Consider the following 22,643-nt stretch of genomic DNA (forward strand, 5'->3'; position numbering starts at 1 on the left):
TGTTTCAATAAGACCTCCAATGTTGTTGATATGCAAAATTAACAACAGTGGGCCCAAAATAGAACCTTGCGGAACACCTGAGCATACCTCTATGGACTCAGATTTACAACCATCCGCCATTACACAGTGTACGATTTGATAGGTAATTTATAAACTAATCTAGAGCATGACCAGTAATTCCACAACATTTGAACTTTTGCACTAACACAGCATGGTCCACGGTGTCAAAAGCCTTCAACAAATCAATAAAAACAGACGCACAATGTAACTTCTTATTAAGAGCACAGAGCACATTTAAAACCTTCAATGTTGCTGAAACAGTACTGTGGCCAGACCTAAAACCTAATTGCATTCCATTTAAGATGTTGTTTTCTTGGAAGTAGGTCTTTAGCTGCCTACTAAGGGCTCCGGTATCTTTGACAGTACAGGCAATAGCACAGTGATCACTTATGTCATTTGCAAAAATATCAGAAGCATTAAAACGATGAGGAGTATTGGTTAAGATCAAATCAATCAGAGGATTTCAGAGGATATTTTATATTCAACCTAGTTACACTGTTGACAACCTAGTTACACTGTTGACAATCTGAGTGAGATTGTAGGTTTTGCACAGAATTTTAAGTTGATCAGAGCTAGATGTTAGCCAGTCCTGATTCAGATCACCCATCAGGACAAACTCAGAATTGACATTCTGCGATAACAATTTGAAAATACAATCCAGAGAGCCAACAGTAGCAGATGGAGGTCTATAACAACAAGATACAACAATATTTAAAGATGAGCCAAGGTTTAAGTTCAAAGAACGACCATCGAGAACTTGTCTTTTACATATACAGCAACACCCTTAGAAGTACGATCTATATGAAAAACATTGTAACCATTTATGACTATTTTTGTCTGTAATATATTTTTTAAGCCAGGTTTTAGAAAGCATAAATACATCAGGGTCGGTAGTTTTTATCCATATATTCACAAAACCAAGATTCGGCAGAAGACTTCTTACATTCATATGCAAAAACTTCAGGTCACTCTGACTACTTAATTCGGCAGGGGTAAGAATGTCTGGACCTGGATTAGACTGGACATTTCCAGACAAAAGAAGCAGCAAGATAACGGCAAGTCTAGATCGAGGGTTAGAACATTTGGAGTTACAGACAGCACTTGGACGAGAATCCATAGTCACCAGAGTCTTTAACGCCACATATTTAAGGAGATGTGTAAAGTCCAGAGACATGGTTAAGTACCAAGAGAACAGTCCTGACATGTAAGCGCAAGAGTCCGATCTCTCCCATATTGTTGGGGAGAAATGTGCATAGTTCTCATGTGCATTTGCGGAGCAAGCATGGGGTTTCTCACAATAGTCGAGGGAGAAACAATCATATATTTTCTCATTCACAGTGCAACGGGCTCTAAATGTATCGCCAACATTGTAGAAGCCAAGGGTAGACACCAGCAAAATGAACAACAGCATCATGTTTGTTAAAACAGTCATTAAAAGTCACTAATCAAATCGTTCAACCACTTATCAAAAAAAAGTCAGCGATGTATGTGTATGATGTAGTCGAGCAAAGGTCCGGGGATAGAGAGAGAAAGTGGGCACCCAAGCTACTAACCCGCAGCAGTCAAGCACCCAAGCTAACTTGCAGCTCACTGAGTATTACTCGCCCTAGCAGAGCTGGTTAGGTTGTTATGTTATCCAAAGCGTTGGTGACCAACTGTGCTGTCAGATTGTCCGTTCGTAAATTCAGAGCTTTTCGCTTTCAGAGCTCACACCGGACCCTCTGGCCGATGAGTTTACTGACAATGGCCATATTCAACAGGTGTTGGGTGTTTGTAAATCATCCGTTATTCTGCGCTCTCTGGCAAGAGTGCTCTGCAATCAGATTAGATGTAGATGGCCAGACTGAATTTACTGAATTGCAGAGCCTTTTGTTAAGATATGTCGCTAGCTACGTAAACAATTAACCATAATCACCACTCATGACGTTACTACCCTGCATGAATCTAACCAACCAGGTAGCTAACCAACCAGGTTCAATGTTAGCTAGCTAACATTAGGCTATAGGTAGCTAAGAAAATAGCTTTGAGATACGAATAATAAGGTCATACACATAATGTTAGCTAGCAAGCCAGCTAGCTAAACAATGAACCATAATCACAACTCATGTTACTACCCTGCATGCATCTGCAGGTAGCTAGCTAACCTTGAACCTGGTTGGTTAGCTAACAGCAGTTTTGATACACAATACATTTTAAAAAGAGCAGTACCTAGAGGTGACCAGCTCAAATAGACAGAAGCGTGCTATATGGCAGACCATTTCGAACTCATCTCTCGGCATGTCCAGCCCACTCATTATCTCAGCCAATCATGGCTAGCGGGAGGGTTGCTGGCTTTTTCTTTGGATAAACCAACTAGGCTCATAATTTAACAATTGTATTCGTATTTGCATATGGCATACAAGTTTGTTATTAAGGCACATGAAAGTTCACATGTTCAAGAAGGCATTTCTGCCAAAAATATGCATTTTGCTAGAGTTTACATTCAAACGTCTCTCCTGTGAGGTAGTGACCCGCGACATAGGCCTAGTTTCCTGAAACGGGTCACAAATCTGGTTCAAAGGCACATGATTGCTGCGTACAATAGCGATAGGATCAGCAGAGGCATTGAGGGCAGTAAGAGGGACATAAATTAGGTTGCTTACATTGTGTCTAACAATGCCCCTGGTATAAGGTACATTTGCTAAAGCATTTTGACTCAGCGACAATGGTGAGGATTAACTCAGCTGGGCTTGGGTTATTCATAAGTCATTGTCTCAACGCAGCCTTATAGATCCTGCGAACGGATCCAGGAACCCAAATGACTTGGGTAGATCCCATCCTCCTTATAAAACGTGTTTTGCTTTCAAAAGGTATCGAAATTGTCAACAAAAGTTACACCCATTGAGCTGCAATAATCACGTAGCCAGTTGTGAAGAGAACGAATCCTGCTAAACCGTCCAATGCCACGATTCAGAGAGGACACAAGGCTAGATAAGATGGGTCTTTTGTCATTGTCTGGCAGAGAGTCAATCAGCACTTTGAAATCCAGTTTAACCTCTTACCGCTTCCCCCCTACTTTGTGCAATTTTCGCCTGAAGACCTACCCAAATCTAACAGCCTGTAGCTCAAGCACAGAACCAAGGATATGCATATTCTTGGTACCATTTGACAGAAAACACTCTGAAGTTTGTGTACATGTGAATTGAATGTCGGAGAATATAACACAATAGATCTGGTTTAGATAAAACCATACGTTTTTTAAATTTTTATATCATCTTTAAAATGAACAAGATAAAACAAACATTCAGATAGGATGATGGGGACAATTTCAGTGAAAAATATAAGAGGGCAACAGTACTTGTACAAAGTTTCAGAATGATAACTTCCAAAATGAGTGTGCTTACATGACAATTATCATGAAGTCACCCAGGTGTCCCACACAAGTAGCCCAAATGTACCCAAGTGGCCAAATTGGTGAAGGTATACATTTTGAAACAAATAACTATATACAAAATACCAAAATGGTATTCTAAACCCCCCCCCCAAAGAAATTGAGAAAAAATTGAAATAAAAAAAGAATGGGGGAAAAAAATGCATTTAAAAAATATGGGAAAAAATATATATACATTTACAAAATAACATGGGTAACTATTTACACATTTTCAATATTTGGAAGACCCTCAGTTTGAACAGTTTAGGGTTCCATAGGCAGAACAGTTGAAACTGGAACAGCGGCAAGGCCAGGTGGACTGGGGACAGCAAGGAGTCATCATGCCAGGTAGTCCTGATGCATGGTCCTAGGGCTCAGGTCCTTCGAGAGAGAGAAAGAGCGAGCATACTTAAATTCACATAGGACACCGGATAAGCCTCCCATTCGGAGTCAGTGTCACTGTGAAAGAAAATGTTCAGTTAGAATAGTTTCACATATGAGCCCTGTATCAACAGGTATAATAAACAGATATATAGAAAGTTGAAGGTTGAATATATTAGGTTGAATATATTATTACCGTAATTTCCGGACTATAAGCTGCTACTTTTTCCCCACACGTTGAACCTCGCGGTTTATACAATGACGCGGCTAATTTATGGATTTTTCCCGCTTTCACAAGATTCATGCCGCCAAAACTGAGCACCGTCACATAATGTGACGTAAATCGAGCGCGCTCAAACTTCCCATCATTCTGATTATGGTAGTCATTTTTTCACCCTCATCATGGCAAAGACACTGAGAAATGCATATGATGCAGCTTTCAAGTTGAAGGCGATCGATCTGGCTGAAAAGGAAATAGAGCTGCTGACAGCGTGGAGCATTGTCAAAAAATACACTTTCATCAGCGGGTTTCGAAATGCTGGACAGCTGCGTGTTGAAGGGGGCAGCGATCCAACATCGGATGAAGCAATTCTGAGGCTATTCAACTCCGACACCGAAGGAGATGACTTCAGTGGTTTCAGTGCACAGGAGGAGGAATATAGTGACCAATGACTTTCTTGATAGGCTACTGTTTAATTTTTGTTACAAGCCGTGTTTCGTTAAAGCCTATTTAATTTTGTTACAATCCGTGTTTCGTTTAAAGGCTGTGTATAGTTAATTTGTTTCAATGTACCGGTAGGCACCTGCGGCTTATTTATGTACAAAATACATATTTTTTTATAATTCAGTGGGTGCGGTTTATATTCAGGTGCGCTTAATAGTCCAGCAATTACGGTATAACCTGCTAGATCTACGGTCTCTTTTATATGACATTTCAGCTAGATCTACTGTCTTTATTATATTACAACAGACCAGCTGTATCTACTGTCTCCATTTCACTTTGGCCATTGATGTGGTCCTACCCTCTCCTCAACAGCCTCAAATAGGCTATTTCATGTGGGTTGGGGTGGGGCGGCAGACACACGCATCTCACATTTCATGACATTACATGTTTATATAATTGCTTCTAAATAAAAACAATAAAAATCACATAATATTTGGATTAATTTCAAACAAGGGCATTAGCATGATAAGAACTTACCAGTCCAAAACGATGTCCTCTCCCGTTCAAAATATATGCCATTTAGCAGACGCTTTTATCCAAAGCGACTTACAGTCATGTGTGCATACATTCTACGTATGGGTGGTCCCGGGAATCAAACCCACTACCCTGGCGTTACAAGTGCCATGCTCTACCAACTGAGCTACAGAAGGACCACAAAAAATATTCCTCCACAATCGCTAAATGAAGCGTCATAACTGTCTCACCTTCCCAATCAATTTATTCTAAAATTGTGTGTACATCTGTATATCTAGACTTAGATTTAGCTTTCCCTGATATAGTCGCCATAATGAATGATATATAAACAGCTGAATCTGTGCGTTCACCAAACAATGCAGTGTGTAATATGCGTAGCTACTTCCAGGATGGATCTTCAATAGCGAATGACTCACTTTACGCTGAAGCTTACTACATGGGTTGGGCTTGCAACACATAAACATGGCGTATTGCCGTTTAGCTCAGCTCATTGGCTATCTACCCAGCTAGATTTCAAGACGATCAGTGGTCATTGGGTTAAAAGACAGTCAATCAACGAAACAGCGGGCAAATCATTGGTGCACAATGATGTCATGACTTGTTGTCTTCAAATCGGTTTCTTTCAGTCAATACGTCCCGCGAAATGGCCCATCACGTTTTATTGTTTTACAAACAAACCAGTTGATTGCAGTGAAACCAAACATGACTGGAAAAGTCACGTTCTGTGTGGGTTATTTACCTGGAATGTGTCATCGAAAATGGAATGAGACGGAATTCACGACACAAGCGGTTCACAAAATGTTTCGTGTTAGGCTATAAAAACGGATTTTATCAAACAAAAGATAATTCATTGTGTAACAATGAAATTGCAAACAGACGAAGATCGTCAAAGCTAAACAATTTATTTTAATGCAGTTTGTGATTATATTACGCCTGTGCTGGTTAAAATATATATTTTTTTATGGGGTTCTATGCTCAGATAATCGCATTGTATTCTTTCGCAGTAAATCCTTTTTAAAATCTGACAGCACAGTTGGATTAGCAAGATTCTAAGCTTTCGATACATGTGAGACACTTGTATTTTCATGAATGTTTAATATGACTATTTGTGTAGCGATCACCGTATGTTGTGGAATTTCAGCCCGCTAGCGGGTTCCGTGCGCAGAGAGGTTAAACTGTTCAGAGCTGCCCTTCATAATTTAATTGAAACCCACATGGATTACGATAGAATCAATGTTCATATCCGGGCGAAGTACATTCGGGAGCAGCTTAGTAACTCGAGCTCTCGGAGAGGACATTGTTTTTGCACCAGGAACAGTCACATTTCTTACCATGGAGCTGCCCAAAATCACGGCTGGCGAGAAAGATGAGGAAATCCGCCCACTCCCACGCTCCACAGGATTCGGAGAACCCTTTAAGGATGGACGAGAGGCAGGATAACTTGAGCTCCCGGCTCCTGGTGCAGGCCTCCGACAGATGGAGAAGCCCTGCTCGATCCAGAGCAGGGAAGGAGGGTTGCTGACATCGAAATCGCAGGGGAAGGAGTAGGCACAGCGGTCGCAGACAGAAGTACCCCCAGCAACAAAGGTGCAGGAAGATCAGGCTACAGTGTGGCGAAACTATTCTTGTTTGCATCCGCTCCAGGCCTCACGTTGGGAGTGTAGACTGCTTTGTGGGAGGCCACTGTCTTCGGCTTCCACGGCTCGTGACATACGACGATCATTGATTGCCATGCTCCTCTTGCTGTGCTCCTGCAACTCCGCTATCAGACGGGGGAGGAGAGGCAGGAGATGGCTCCCCTAGAAAACAAACTCCAGGCAACACCGGCCAGTCGGGTGTGCTGATTAGTAATCCTGCACAGGTGTTTGGGTGAGCAGAGCTGTGATGCCTTCTTTGGCTGGTCTGGTGCTAAAGGTAGTGCAGCCTTCCACAGTGCTGCACCTAGTGCCGCTGTCCATGGTACTGAAGTGAGCGCACCTGTCTATTGTGCTGAGGTGGATGGCTCTGTCCATGGTGTTGCACTCAGCCACACCTATGCCCAATGCCTCTCACGATGGCATACATGGGTATCAAGAACAAGATAAAAATTAATTGAAACGATTTCCCACATGGAAGCTTCTTGCCATTGTTGCTACCTATCTGGCCATCCAAAATCACAAAGAAACACAGGGCGCGTTCGAGCGGATCACTTTTGTCAAGTTTCCAATTCCAGGATTAGACTCCCAATTGTCCGACCTTCTTTGGTCACCGCCTTTCAAAGTGTGTTGCATTATGGGGATATAAATTGTTCTACTTGCGTCTACATGTCGACTGCATGAGCTTTACAAAAATCATGTGATCAAAAGTGTTTTGCAGTCGACTGCCAGTTCCTGCAGTTACTCTTTACCAACTTCATTCTGCAGCCATCGCCTGCATTGTGGGAGGCTCTATCGTCTAGCAATCATTAGGTGGGTTTTTTACCAACCAAAGACATGACTTTAACAGGAACCAACTTTGCCTCAGTTAATATGATGGATATATACAAATGAATGTGATACTTGAGGGTCTCTCATTGATTGTAAAATGTACACACATTTTTTGTGAGTGTGTGAAATGACAGTTAGAGACATGTTCATTTCAACATTGTAAAGACAAACTTTTATAAATAATGGCAACACTGCCATGTTGATCTGAGCCTTGCTGTTGTAAAACCACATTAGTGTCTGACTTCTGGCTGTTACAGATGCACCTCCCCCGACTTCACTCCTCGGCTTTCGTTTACAGTTGGTTGCTTTCGCTTTACCACTTAAAACAGCCCACCGACTTCTGCCACATTGAAGCGTGTGCATCGTTTTCGTGACGTTGTCAGCTCACCCGTTTATAAATCGGCAGAAAACAGCACATTTTTATAAAGTGAATAGTTTATACTGTCATCATTACAACATATTTTTGTTATCCAACGATTCAGAGAATCTCAATCCTTAAAAAAGTATCTGGGTGTGTGTCTCAGTATCTGGATGTGTGTACAAAATAAAATGAATGTACAGTATAAATACAAATGACACTTATGCACACAGTAGAAACAGGTTAAGTTATAGAGTAGGCTACAAAACTCACCTCCGAATGGCATAACACATTGATCTTTACGCATGAGTGTTTACACAGGCCAAAGTTTTCTTTATAATGTTCATGTAAATATTTTACACTCTCTAAAGAAACTGGCATGCAAAGCTATAGAGCTTACAAAGGAGCATGCATTTAAAGCAAATACTGTAGAGGAAAAAAGTGTAAATCTTAAAGTTGCCTAGTCATTCTTCATATTGTACATTATTTTTTATTTAACTAGGCAAGTCAGTTAATAACAAATTCTTATTTACAATGACGGCCTACCAAAAGGCAAAAGGCCTTCTGGGGGGACGGGCTGGGATTAAAAATATAAATAACATTTAAATATAGGAAAAATCACACATCAAGACAAGAAAGACAACACAACACTACATAGAGATCTAAGACAACAACATAGCAAGGTAGCAACACATGACAACACAGCATGGTAGCAACACAACATGGTACAAACATTATTGGGCACAGACAACAGCACAAAGGGCAAGAAGGTAGAGACAACAATACATCACACAAAGCAACCACAGTTGTCAGTAAGAGTGTCCAAGATTGAGATAGAACTGTCCAGTTTGAGTGTTTGTTGCAGCTCGTTCCAGTCGCTAGCTGCAGCAAAGTGAAAAAAGGAGCGACCCAGGATTGTGTGTGCTTTGGGGACCTTTAACAGAATGTGACTGGCAGGACGGGTGTTGTATGTGGAGGATGAGAGGGCTGCAGTAGATATCTCAGATAGGGGGGAGTGAGGCCTAAGAGGGTTTTATAAATAAGCATCAACCAGTGGGCCTTGCGACGGGTATACAGAGATGACCAGTTTACAGAGGAGTATAGAGTGCAGTGATGTGTTCTATAAGGAGCATTGGTGGTAAATCTGATGGCCGAATGGTAAAGAGCATCTAGCCGCTCGAGAGCACCCTTACCTGCCGATATATAAATTATGTCTCTGTAATCTAGCATGGGTAGGATGGTCATCTGAATCAGGGTTAGTTTGGCAGCTAGATTTAACTTTAGGCTGCAGCTTTGATATGTGCTGAGAGAAGGACAGTCTAGTCATACTCCCAAGTACTTGTATGAGGTGACTACCTCAAGCTCTAAACCCTCAGAGGTAGTAATCACACATGTGGGGAGAGGGGCATTCTTCTTACCAAACCACATGACTTTTGTTTTGGAGGTGTTCAGAACCAGGTTAAGGGTAGAGAAAGCTTGTTGGATACTAAGAAAGCTTTGTTGTAGAGCATTTAACACAACATTTGGGGATAGGCCAGCTGAGTATAAGACTGTATCATCTGCATATAAATGGATGAGAGAGCTTCCTACTGCCTGAGCTATGTTGATGTAAATTGACAGGCAGTGGCTGAGACAGAAGATTTTCTGACTTTATACACTGCACTCTTTGAGAAAGGTAGTTAGCAAACCAGGCCAAAGAGCCCTCAGATACAACAATACTCCTTAGCTGGCCCACAAGAATGGAATGGTCTACCGTATCAAAACCTCTGGCCAAGTCAATAAAAAAGCAGCACAATATCTCGGACTCAGTGACTGACTGCAGGGAGAAACTTTGTTTCAGGGCAGGGGAAAAAGAGGGAGAATCATCGGGATAATCGCATTAGAAGGGGTGGGAAATGAGGAAATGTTGGACAGGCAAGGAGGCATGGCTGAGTCAAATAGGAATCCTGACTTAATGGTGATTAAAGAGCTCCGCCATGTGCTGCTTGTCAGTAACAACCACATCATCAACTTTAAGGGACATTGGACACTGAGGAGGAGGGTTTGTTCTACAGGTCTTTAACCATTTTCCAGAACTTTTTGGGGTTAGACCCACAGAGAGAGAACTGCTCCTTAAAGTAACTAACTTTGGCCTTCCAGATAGCCTGACTGCACTTAGCTATGTGTCTTTTTGCATCCGTTTAGACATATTCTGCACTTTATTGCTATAGCGATTTGTCTAGAAAATTCTCAAACAGAATAGCTGATAATATAGAGGATTGCTTTATATTCCAGGTGTCAGACTCTTATTTACAGTAGTATAGGCCTAAACAGTAGCTTACCAAAGGGGAGAAAATGTGACATGCTGAGAGAAGAACGACCGTGGTTTGGTTTCCTCCAAATCATTGATCAGTGATAATTCACTAACAGACTCTCTCTTTCAATTATAGAAAGTTGATAAACTTATGTAATAGCATTATAGAATTTAAACCGACCTACAAATGTATAGAGCTAGCCAGCTTGTAGTCCTAAAAACCGTAAATGAGATACCTCTGATTCATGCAGCCATTCTTATGGGGAAAGAAAATAAGGCCTGAGGTTAACACAGGCTTATGAGATCTTTTATGTTTTGTTCTATGAGACAATACCAGCCAGTTAACATAACTTTTATGAATTATTAGCTTTTTTTTATTACATAGGATATTACAGTTTTTGACTTCCCGTTAATAGGATAGTCTTGAACGGAGCTCATCCAGTTTATTTTCAAGTGCGTTCGGCAGTAGAACCAAGGGTAAAGGCAGATTATCCACTCGCCGACGCAGTCTCGCAAGGCATCCTGCTCTTCGACCTCTGTATTGGCGTCTCCTCTTCATACGAATGATGGGGATTTGGGCCAGGTCTGGGAGAAGCAGTGTATCCTTCATGTTTGATTCATTAGAACAAATCCGCGTCTGGTTTGAGGTGACTAATCGCTGTTCTGATGTCCAGAAGCTATTTTCATACTTAAGAAATGATGGCAGAAACATTATATACAAATTAAATATAGCATCTATATAACCAATTGTCCTCCACCATTCTCACAGTCTTATGGCTTGGGGGTAGAAGCTCTCTTAGAGCCTTTTGGTCCGAAAGATGATTTTCCGGTATCGTTTGCTGAAAGATAGTAGAGTGAGCAGTCTATGGCTGGAGTCTTCAGCAATTTCTTGGGCCTTCCTCTCACACAACCTGATATAGAGGTCCAGGATGGTAGGGAGTTCGGCCCCGGTGATATACCCTCTGTAGCGCTTTGGTCGGTGCATTTGCCATACCAAGCGGTGATGCAGCCAGTCGCACATGTTGCTGCATTCCATATTCCATATTTACATTGGTCTTCAATAGCTTTATTTTTGCAGAAGAGTAGTCTTAATGTAGGCATAATTTAGCTATAATTTGGCTAAGGAATTGTCTGCACTTAAAAGTGTAATCTAAATCATTGTAATTGACAGGCTACATTTTCAGTTGAATCCTTTTATTTCAGTTGTAAAATGTCATTCTTCAATTTATCTTTTTCCTAATTTGATTTTGGCTGTTCCTGACAGGTTACTTCATTGGGGCATGAGTAGTGAACGTAGACAATGGTCATTTTCCATGCCATTTCCACTGTCTAGTATCAAGCCGGCTTGACACCATAACAGTGTCAGATCAGCTGGTGTACTAGTTTATTGCACTGTTCTTTTCATTGCAACGACGGCTATTTTAGCTTTGAGCTCCGTGTAATCTCGCATTAGTAGCGTGTTAAGAAATCCCTGTAAAATATTGCATCTTCGTTGCAATTTATTTATTTATAGGGGTCAATGCACATTAATCAACATCAATATTACAATAATGTTAATAATAATAATAAGTTCATAATAAACATCCATGTAAATGTGCTAATTTGCACCCTTAGTCCCTGGGCAGGTACTATACAAATACTCACTAAAACAATACATTACATCCAATAATATATAATTCTAACGACAACACTATCATCAACTGTTGTCTTATCTATGAGGAACCACAGATAACTCATGTGTCCAGGTTTGGATAGATTTGAGCCATGTTTTCAATTTAAATTTTAAAAAGTACAATAATCAGTGCAGCTTCTCAAGTCCATGGGCGTTGCATTCCAGTAACTTGTAGCTCTAACTGAGAAGACTGATTTTACTGTGTGGAAAAGGGACAACACAATCCCCAATAGTTACTGCCCTTATTATTCTGGAGAGGCTTTCCTTGAGAATGATATGCCGACATAGTGGTGGAGGGGCAAGACCATGCAGGATCTTAAAGACGAGGCTTGTATCTACATAATGCTTAAAGCTATCCAGACTAAATACATTATGTTTGTAAATTATATGACAATGGTGGTAACTGTTTGGTTTGTTATAAAAAATCTTAAGTGTTTGCAGAGTGATTCAATTGGTTTCAGAATAGTAGCTCCTACTTGTGACCAGCTTGTGAGACAATATCTCAGATGTGAGAAGATCCCAGCATGCAGGAGGCAGGGCCTCCAGAGGAAGGAAAGGTCTGATCAACCTAAAGTTGGATAATCCAATCTTAACCGTGTTTAACCACCTTCTTCACATGTTTCTTAAATGTCAAGTTGGAGTCCAAAATGACACCAAGATACCTGAAGTTAGATACAACTTTCATATTCTCCCCATTAACAAGAACAGCTCGTTGTGAAGAATCAATGGATTTCTTAGAGAAGTACATACAAACAGTCTTGTCGATATTTAAATGCAGGCAAGCATACATCTGCATGTTAACATGTGGGCAAGCAAGTGTGAGATCATTTATATAGATTGTAAACAGAAGGGGGCCTAATATTGACCCTTGTCGGACCCCAATGTTATAGTAAAGAGAGTCCGACTGAGTGTCCCCCAGACGAACCATTTGACTTCTGTTTGTCAGATAGAAATACATCCAACTAATGACTTCAGTGGACACATTAAGGGGGGATAGTTTGGATAGGAGGGCCTCACTATCTCTCTCACTCTCTGTCTCTCTCTCCCCACCCTTACTTTCTCCCTACATCCAGAGGATCCAGGGAGTGAGCGGGAGAGCGGGTAGAGGGCTGCAGTTCTTTGGGGTTTCGGTGCACTCTGCTCGGGATCTGAACTCAGACGGACTGGCTGATATGGTGGTGGGAGCTAAAGGAGCCGCTTTCATACTGAGGTAGGTTCATAAACACTCAGTAATAAAAAAGATTACAAAGGAATGTATTCTTAAATACACTATATATACAAAAGTATATGGACGCCCCTTCAAATGAGTGGATTTGGCTATTTCAGCCACACCGTTGCTGACAGGTGTATAAAATCTAGCACACAGACATGAAATCTCCATAGACAAACATTGGCAGTAGAATGGCCTTGCTGAAGTGCTCCGTCACTTTCAACGTGACACTGTCATAGAATGTCTCTTCCAACAAGTCAGTTCGTCAAATTTTTTGCCCTGCTAGAGCTGCCCCGGTCAATTATAAGTGCTGTTATTGCGAAGTGGAAACGTCTAGGAGCTACAATGGCTTAGCCGTGAAGTAGTAGGCCACACAAGCTCACAGAACGGGACTTCTGAAGCACGTAGTGCGTAAAAGTTGTTTGTCCTCGGTTGGAACACTCACTACTGAGTTCCAAACTGCCTCTGGAAGCAACGCACAATAACTATTTGCCGGGGAGCTTCATGAAATGGGTTTTTACTGATTGACGCTGGTAGACGAGAAGCAGGTATAGGGAGTGAACATTTATTTAACAAGGGACATGAAACAGGACAGGACAGCGTATGGACATGAACACATAATGACATTAACGTCTTGGATATAGGGGGCGCTCTTTTAATTTATGGATAAAAAAACGTTCCCGTTTTAAACAAGATATTTTGTCACGGAAAGATGCTCGACTATGCATATAATTGACAGCTTTGGAAAGAAAACACTCTGACGTTTCCAAAACTGCAAAGATATTGTCTGTGAGTGCCACAGAACTAATGCTACAGGCGAAACCAAGATGACATTTCATACAGGAAGTGCCCCAGATTTTGAATGCGCTGTGTTCCAATGTCTCCTTATATGGCTGTGTATGGGTCACGAATGAGCTTAGACTTTCTGTCGTTTTCCCAAGGTGTCGACAGCATTGTGACGTATTTGTAGGAAAATCATTGGAAGATTGACCTTAAGAGACTACATCTACCAGGTGGCCGCTTGGTGTCCTCCGTTGCAATTATTGCGTAATCTCCAGCTGCGTGTATTTTTCGTTTGCTTCGAGGAGAAACACAGCTGCCACGAATGATTTATCATCGAATAGATATGTGAAAAACACCTTGAGGATTGATTCTAAACAACGTTTGCCATGTTTCTGTCGATATTATAGAGTTAATTTGGTAAAAAGTTTGGCGTGGTAGAGACTGCATTTTCGGATTTCTTTCTTAGCCAAACCATTTTTTTTTTGAAAAAATGAACATTTGCGATCTAACTGAGAATCTCCTCATTGAAAACATCCGAAGTTCTTCAAATGTAAATGATTTTATTTGAATGCTTTTCTTGTTTTTGTGAAAATGTTGCCTGCTGAATGCTAGGCTTGATGCTATGCTAGCTATCTATACTCTTACACAAATGCTTGTGTAGCTATGGTTGAAAAGCATATTTTGAAAATCTGAGATGACAGTGTTGTTAACAAAAGGCTAAGCTTGTGAGTGATTATATTTCTTTCATTTCATTTGCGATTTTCACGAATAGTTAACGTTGCGTTATGGTAATGAGCTTGAGGCTATAATTACGCTCCCGGATACGGGATTGCTCGACGCTAGAGGTCAATGCAGACGCAGGGAACAAACGGGGGAGCAGACAGTTATAGACGGGGTAATCCACAAAGGTAAGTAGACCAGGTGACTCCACCCGGCGTCCCACTTGGGCGAGGCATGGACGCTGGACAAGCCGGTTGGGGCGTAGAAGCCCGGCGAACAGGCAGAGGCATGTGAGCCTGACGAGCCGGCTGAGGCGTGAAAGCCTGATGGGCCGGCTGAAGCGTGTCGTGGGGTGGGCACCTTCTGAGCCCACCGAGGCAAGAAGACCTCTCGAGCCAGCTAAAGTGTGGAAGCCCGATGAGCTAGCTGAGGCACCCCCGGTTCCCTCGGCGACTGCACCCGGACCCGACTTCACCAACCAAAACAAAACTCCCTGATGCTTATTTTAGTGTTATCAGCATTCTGTAAGGATCGACGCTGGTAGGCAAGAAGCAGGTACAGGGAGTGAACATTTAATTAACAACAGACATGAAACAGGACAGAGTCTGGACATGAACACATAATGACATTAATGCAGACACGGGGAAGAAGCGGGGGAGCAGACAGTTATAGATGGGGTAATCAATAAAGGGAAGGGGTCTGGGTGAGTCCAAAGAGCGCTGCTGTGCGTAATGATGGTGACAGGTGTGCATAATGAAGGGCAGCCTGGTGCCTTCAAGCACCAGAGAGGAAGAGCGGGAGCAGGCATGACAGGTTTCCACGGCCGAGCAGCTGCACACAAGCCTTATATGTACAGTACCGGTTTGAGTTCAGACATCATTCTTCAATACTGTACAGTCTTTGCATCTACCTGTTTCCTTTCAGATAGGACAAGTTAAAGCCTGATACTTGTATTTTTGTATGATATGGGGCTTTCACCATTGGTCACCAAGACCAGTAAATAGATCTACTCTGAGCATGTCAACCTGCCTTGCCTTTTGCTGATTTCATGCCCTTATGAATGCTAAAAGGTCCCTATTTAAAAAATGTAATAATCAAAATGTGTTGTAGACAAAATAATGAAAAGGGCTGTCTGGTAGCCTCAATAAATAGACAGATTTGTAGTTGAACAAGTCATTGCATGTATAGATTTATTTTTTTTTACTTAAAAAAACTTGCAACTTGACTCAACTTGACTTGCTCTATGCACGACTTGGACTCAGTCCGTTCTACTTGGGACTCTGACCTTATGACTTGAGACTTGCTTTGACTCGAATAATAGTGACTTGTCCCAGTTTTACCCAGAGGGAAGTCTTATTTCAGGGTGAATACATTTTTATTAATGTACACTACCATTCAAAAGTTTGGGGTCACTTAGAAATGTCCTTGTTTTTTAAAGAAAAGCACATTTTTTGTCCATTAAAATAACATCAAATAGATTAGAAATATAATGTAGATCAGGGGTTCAAACATAGGCCCCTTGGGTTCTGAACCTTCCCCCCAAGGAGGTTCGATCAGGCCCGCAGGATAATTTGAAAGTGGAAAAAATGCATAAAAGACATGGGCTGCAATTCATGGATTATCCCTATTTCCATCAGAGTAGAAGACAAGCCGCATCACTGAGACAGACTGAAAACAGCAGAGTATCAATGCGCCATCTGCTGCTTGTTACGACGTTGTTAAATGGTCTCTTTCCGCTACACCCTCATTAGCCAAAAGTTATCCAAACGGAGAAAAGTAGATGGAAGATTTTCAAAGAAAATGGATATTTATTTACAGAGATGCACGGAAAACCTTTGTGCTTGGTGTGTTTGCAACCGGTATTGAAGGAATATAATATTCGACGCCACCGAGACTCATCACAGCGAAAAATATGACGGCTTGCAAGGACAACTGAGAAGAGGATTGAATTGCTGGCGGGTCTGGAAACAGCAGTCAACTTTCATCCAGAGTGAAGTCAGTGGCCTAAAAGCCAGCCCAACAGCGAAATAGCATTAGCATCCAACCTCACGGTGACTTTGTTAAACGATGCATGATGTGAACTGATGTGAGCAAGTCCCCGACAAGCTTTTGCCAATATTAGGCAAGGAATACTATAGTGGAAAGCAGATTTAGACAGTCTGAAGAGTCAAGTCATTTAGATGCAATTATAGCACTGCAAAGGGGCCCAACTGGCCATATTTATTAGTTGATGAGACATTGACTGTTACTGAAGAGTTTCTTGATGATGATGGACACCACAACAGCCGAGGACAGGCTCTGTCCACATACTTTCATTGGACATTAATATTCTGTCAGCCTGGCTACAGACGGCGCGCCATCCATGGTCGGAAAGAAAGCATGTCGCGACAAAGTTCAAGGATGCCCTTAATGGAGGAGATCGTTTTGGACATTTCACTGTATTTTGCACCAGGAGGCATTGTGTTGCAATTTGAAAATGGACCACTCATGGAGGTGGTTGTTGTAATTTCATCCGGTCCAGAGGTCTGAACCATCGTCAGTTGACAAACTTCTTGACAGCAACATTACCCACAGCCTGCCATACCACACTGAAGTGAGATGGGCCGAGGCGCTGTGCTGAGGCATTTCTTTGATCTACGAGAGGAAATCGGACAGTTCATGGAGAAAAAGGAAAACCGGTGTTGGAATTACAATCTCAGGAATGGCTACGGGACCTTGCATTCTTGGTTGATATTACTGAACACTTGAACAATCTGAACAAAATGTTACAAAAAGTTGTCACACAGTTTTTGACAACATACATGCATTTCAGATGAAGCTGACTTTGTGGGAGATGCAGCCAAATGGCAACCCTGCTCATTTCCCCTGTCTGAGAGATGTTTTGTGACCAGACCTGATGGGACATTACAAAGACAAAATTGCAGGACTACCGGGAGTTTGAGAAACGTTTTCAGGTAAATGAGACAGAATTTTCAGTTTTTCGCTCACCTTTCACAGTTAAAGCTTCTGATCTGTCGAAATTCAGCTAGAGATAATTGATTTGCAGTGTGATGCAGATTTGAAGGGCAAATTTGCCTCTTAGGTCTGGACAGATTTTATCAGTATCTACTGTACCCCAAATTAACAGCCCTGAATGCTAAAATTTTGTGCATGTTTGGGACAACCTATTGTGAACAAATTTTCTCAGTGATGAATATCAATAAAACAAAAATGTGTTCAAGGCTCACAAACAAGCACTTAAATGACATTGTAAGTGACAGCTAGTCAGGACATGACACCTGGTGTTGATGCACTTGTACAGGCCAAAAGATGCCACGTTTCAGGTACAAATACAAGTCCAGACTAGACTAACACCTTTAAAATGCTGCCTTAGATACATTGAAAGAATACAGCTCTGTGAAGATGAATCCTTATGTGATTTAAAAAATGTGCACTTTAATGTTTCAGCAGCTTCAAAACAAAAGTTGTGTGATGGAATTCTACTGTTCATACAACTCCATACATTTTCAGTATGTGTATGTATGTTTCATGTATGAAGTTTACAGATTTACAGGACTTGAACACTTTCTTCATTACACATTTAAAATCCTCTCCTAGTTTGGAAGGTGACCAGGGATTACATTTAGATTTTATATGCGTATGTGTAAGTGGTTTAAAAATTCCTTTCTTTAAAAGTCTCATTTAATCTTAAAGTGCATTACTATATTTTTCAGTACCAATTAAAGTTTTGTGCCTTTGTACAATCAGTGGGATCAGTTGCAATGCATATTTCCAGGAATGATAAAAGTAAATTGCACATTTGTCTAAGGAAATATGAGGTGTTTCATGAAATGTTTTGTAAAAGGATAGTTCATTAAATTTCAATATTTTCCTAATGTTCTTGTGCTTCTTTACACCAAAACAAAGGAAAGACATGATATTTTGGTTATTTATAGCAGAGTATGGTATAATTTTAATGGTCCGGCCCACTTGACATCTCCCTAGGCCATATGTGGCCCACGATGCGAAATGAGTTTGACACCCCTGATGTAGATATTGTTAATGTTGTAAATGACTATTGTAGCTGGAAACGGCAGATTCTTTATGGAATATCTACATGGGCGTACAGAGGCCCATTATCAGCAACCATCACTCCTGTGTTCCAATGGCACGTTGTGTTAGCGAATCAAAGATTATTATTTTAAAAGGCTAATTGATCATTTGAAAACTCTTTTGCAATTATGTTAGCACAGCTGAAACATTGTTGTGCTGATTCAAGAAGCAATAAAACTGGCCTTCTTTAGACCATACATCCTGAGGCTGCATTTATTTTAACAAAGCTAATCTGAGAACAAGGCTTCCTAAATTCAATCAGCATATTGAATGCGTGACACAGGCTGGCAGCTTTCTGGACCATTGCTACTATAACTTCCGCGATGCATACAAAGCTCTCCCCCGCCCTCCCTTCTGCAAATCTGACCATGAGTCCATTTTGTTCCTCCCAGCCTATAGACAGAAACTAAAATAGGAAACACCCGTGCTCAGGTCTATCCAACGCTGGTCTAACCAATCAGATTCCACGCTTCAAGATTGCTTCGATCACATGGACTGGGATATGTTGGGATATGACTGGGAAGATAATAACAGACAATAACATTGATGTATATGCTGACTCGGTGAACGAGTTTATTAGCAAGTGCATCATGAGGTTGTACCCACTGTGACTTAACCTTCCCCAACCAGAAACCGTGGATTGATGGCAGCATTCGTGCAAAAGTGAAAGTGCGAACCATTGCTTTTAACCGGGGCAAGGTGACCGGAAATATGACCGAATACATAGTGTAGCTATTCCCTCTGCAAGGCAATCAAACAAGCAAAGCGTCAGTATAGAGACAAAGTGGGGTCGCAATTCAACGGCTCAAACGCGAGACGTATGTGGCAGGGTCTACGGTCGATCACGGATTACAAAAAAGAAAACCAGCCCCGTCGCGGACATTGACGTCTTGCTCCCAGACTGACTAAACGAATTCTTTGCTCACTTGAGGACAATACAGTGCCACTGACACAGTCCACTACAAAAACTCTGCGGCTAACATGAGTAAAACATTTAAACGTGTTAACCTTCGCAGGGCTGCCGGCCCAGACTGCATCCCCAGCCGTGTCCTCAGAACATGCGCAGACCAGCTGACTGGTGTGTTTACGGACATATTCAATCAATCCTTATCCCAGTCTGCTGTGCCTACATGCTTCAAGATCGCCACCATTGTTCCTGTTCCCAAGAAAGCCAAGGTAACGGAACTAAATGACTTCTGTCATCATGAAGTGCTTTGAGAGACGAGTCAAGGACCATATCACCTCCACCCTACCTGACACCCTAGACCCACTCCATTTTGTACAGGGAGGAGGTGATGGCCATCGGAGTGTGGTGTCAGGAAAATAACCTCTCACTCAACGTCAAAAAAACAAAAGAGATAATCGTAGTCTTCAGGAAACAGCAGATGGATCATTCCCCCATCCACATCGACGGGACAGTAGTGGAGAAGGTGGAATACACATGGCATACACATCATACACATCACGGACAAACTTGTACCGGATTTCTTCCGTCGAAGGAGAGGAGGACCAAAATGCAGCGTAGTTCGTGTTCAACATATTTAATAAAAGACAATAACGTGAACACTACACATATACAAAATTACAACCGTAGCAAAACCCCCCCCAAAACAGTCCTATCTGGTGCAGAGAACACAAAGACAGGAAACAACCACCCACAAACCCCAACACAAAACAAGCTACCTAAATATGGTTCCCAATCAGAGACAATGACTAACACCTGCCTCTGATTGAGAACCATATCAGGCCATACATAGAAACGGACAAACTAGACACACAACATAGAATGTCCACCCAGCTCACGTCCTGACCAACACTAAAACAAGGAAAACACACAGACAGCGTGGTGAAGAAGGCGCAATAGCGCCTCTTCAACCTCAGGACAGCAGTGTCCCCACGACAAAAATGACATCAGGTCTCCCCATGACACACATAGCAACCGTGTACCTGCTTCACTACGGATAACATTTTAGACAAGTCGCACGGTGAAATGGACGGTGTTACATTCTGACCTTAGTTCTGTTGTTATGTCTTTGTTTTAGTATGGTCAGGGCGTGAGTTGGGTGGGTTGTCTATGTTCCCTTTTCTATGTTTTGGGATTTCTGTGTTTGGCTTGGTATGGTTCTCAATCAGAGGCAGCTGTCATTCGTTGTCACTGATTGAGAACCACACCAAGACATAGAAATACAAAACATAGAAAAAAGAACAGAATGCCCACCCTAGCCACACCCTGGCCTAACCAAAATAGAGAATAAAAAGCCTCTCTATGGCCAGGGTGTGACAGACGGTCAGAAAAGGAAAGGGGGAGCAGAGAGGGAGAGAATAAAAAAGAGGAAGGCCCTTGCCACAGACGCTGCAAAATAAGCAACATGTTCGCCAGTAAGGGACCAGGTCAGTCAAAACCACTAGCTAAAACACACACTGACACACACACACACGACACCCAGCATGGCGTGTCGAGCTAATAATAGTGACACAACGGCCGGGAGGCTAAACAGTTTGCACGTCTTACGTCTTCGTGGAGGAATTATATCATAGTAATGAGTGCAACATAGAGATCATAATATGACATTGAAGGCAATATATTTCAACTAGTAAAACATAGTAAACCTAGACTATGGACTTGACAGTATTCGGTCATGACTCATAAGCTAGGGAAAGTGCACATACATTGTACAGCGAAACAGGTTACAGTAACATTACCATAATACATCCATGAACGTAACACAGTAGCCTGTGTGACACAGCACAGGAAATGACAAAGATCATTAGCGCCATTAGTACCGACATGACAAGTTACTACAATAATATACAGCTCTGGGAAAAAAATTAACAGACCACTCCAAATTAAGAGACCGCTCTTAATTTCTCCAGAGCTGTATTAATGTAGCCTACTGATACACTAATGATAGTGAGTGTGATAATAGTATTTCCTTTGTAAAGATGGAGAAGGAAGGAGCAGCAGCACTAGATCTTCAGGTGCTCCTGCAGAACTGGAGATGGTGGTCAGTTCAGAGTCAGACTCCGAGCAGGAACAACTGAAGAGCACAAACCTAAACACGGAGGCTATGATTTTAGATGAATATGTTCTTTATTTATGAGATTATCAGTAGGACTGTAACCGGGGGGTGGCATACAATCGATGACTACACAAGTAATACAAGTTTACATTTAGGTTATTTACAATGTTGATCTCATTCTGCAGAGCAACCAGATGTGCAGAGAGAGACAGAGGGGAGAGACAGAGAGGGGAGAGACAGAGAGGGGAGAGACAGAGAGGGAGAGACAGAGAGGGGAGAGACAGAGGGGAGAGACAGAGAGCGGAGAGACAGAGAGCGGAGAGACAGAGAGGGAGAGACAGAGAGGGAGAGACAAGAGAGGGAGAGACAGAGAGGGAGAGACAGAGAGGGGAGAGACAGAGAGAGACAGAGAGGGAGAGACAGAGAGAGGAGCGGAGAGACAGAGAGGGAGAGACAGAGAGGGAGAGACAGAGAGGGAGAGACAGAGGGAGAGACAGAGAGAGAGGGAGAGACAGAGAGGGGAGAGACAGAGAGGGGGGAGAGACAGACAGAGAGGGAGAGACAGAGAGGGAGAGACAGAGAGGAGAGACAGAGACAGAGACAGAGAGGGAGAGACAGAGAGAGAGACAGAGAGGGAGAGACAGAGAGGGAGAGACAGAGAGGGAGAGACAGAGAGGGAGAGACAGAGAGGGGAGAGACAGAGAGGGGGAGACAGAGACGGAGAGACAGAGGGGAGAGACAGACAGAGAGGGGAGAGACAGAGAGGGGGGGAGAGACAGAGAGGGGAGGGGAGAGACAGAGAGGGGAGGGGAGAGACAGAGAGGGAGAGACAGAGAGGGAGAGACAGGGGAGAGACAGAGAGGAGGGAGAGACAGAGACAGAGGGAGAGACAGAGACAGAGAGGGAGAGACAGAGAGGGAGAGACAGAGAGGGAGAGACAGAGAGGGGAGAGACAGAGAGGGAGAGACAGAGAGGGAGAGAC

General features: G+C 42.3%; 1 protein-coding gene across 6 annotated transcripts in view; it reads left to right on the forward strand.

The window, feature by feature from the left end:
• Positions 1-22,643, forward strand: part of LOC118366083 (integrin alpha-X-like) — a 68,488-nt gene that overhangs the window by 21,340 nt on the left and 24,505 nt on the right. For all 6 annotated transcript variants that reach the window (XR_004821873.2, XR_004821874.2, XM_035748433.2 and 3 more), the window contains one exon: positions 12,910-13,046. Coding sequence is in view for 4 of the 6 variants with exons in the window: in XM_035748433.2 (XP_035604326.1) it covers positions 12,910-13,046 (137 nt within the window). In the remaining 2 variants the exon portion in view is untranslated. The remainder of the gene's footprint in view (positions 1-12,909; positions 13,047-22,643) is intronic.

The sequence above is a fragment of the Oncorhynchus keta genome, chromosome 33 (assembly GCF_023373465.1).
Source record: "Oncorhynchus keta strain PuntledgeMale-10-30-2019 chromosome 33, Oket_V2, whole genome shotgun sequence".
NCBI classification, from domain to species: Eukaryota; Metazoa; Chordata; class Actinopteri; order Salmoniformes; family Salmonidae; genus Oncorhynchus; species Oncorhynchus keta.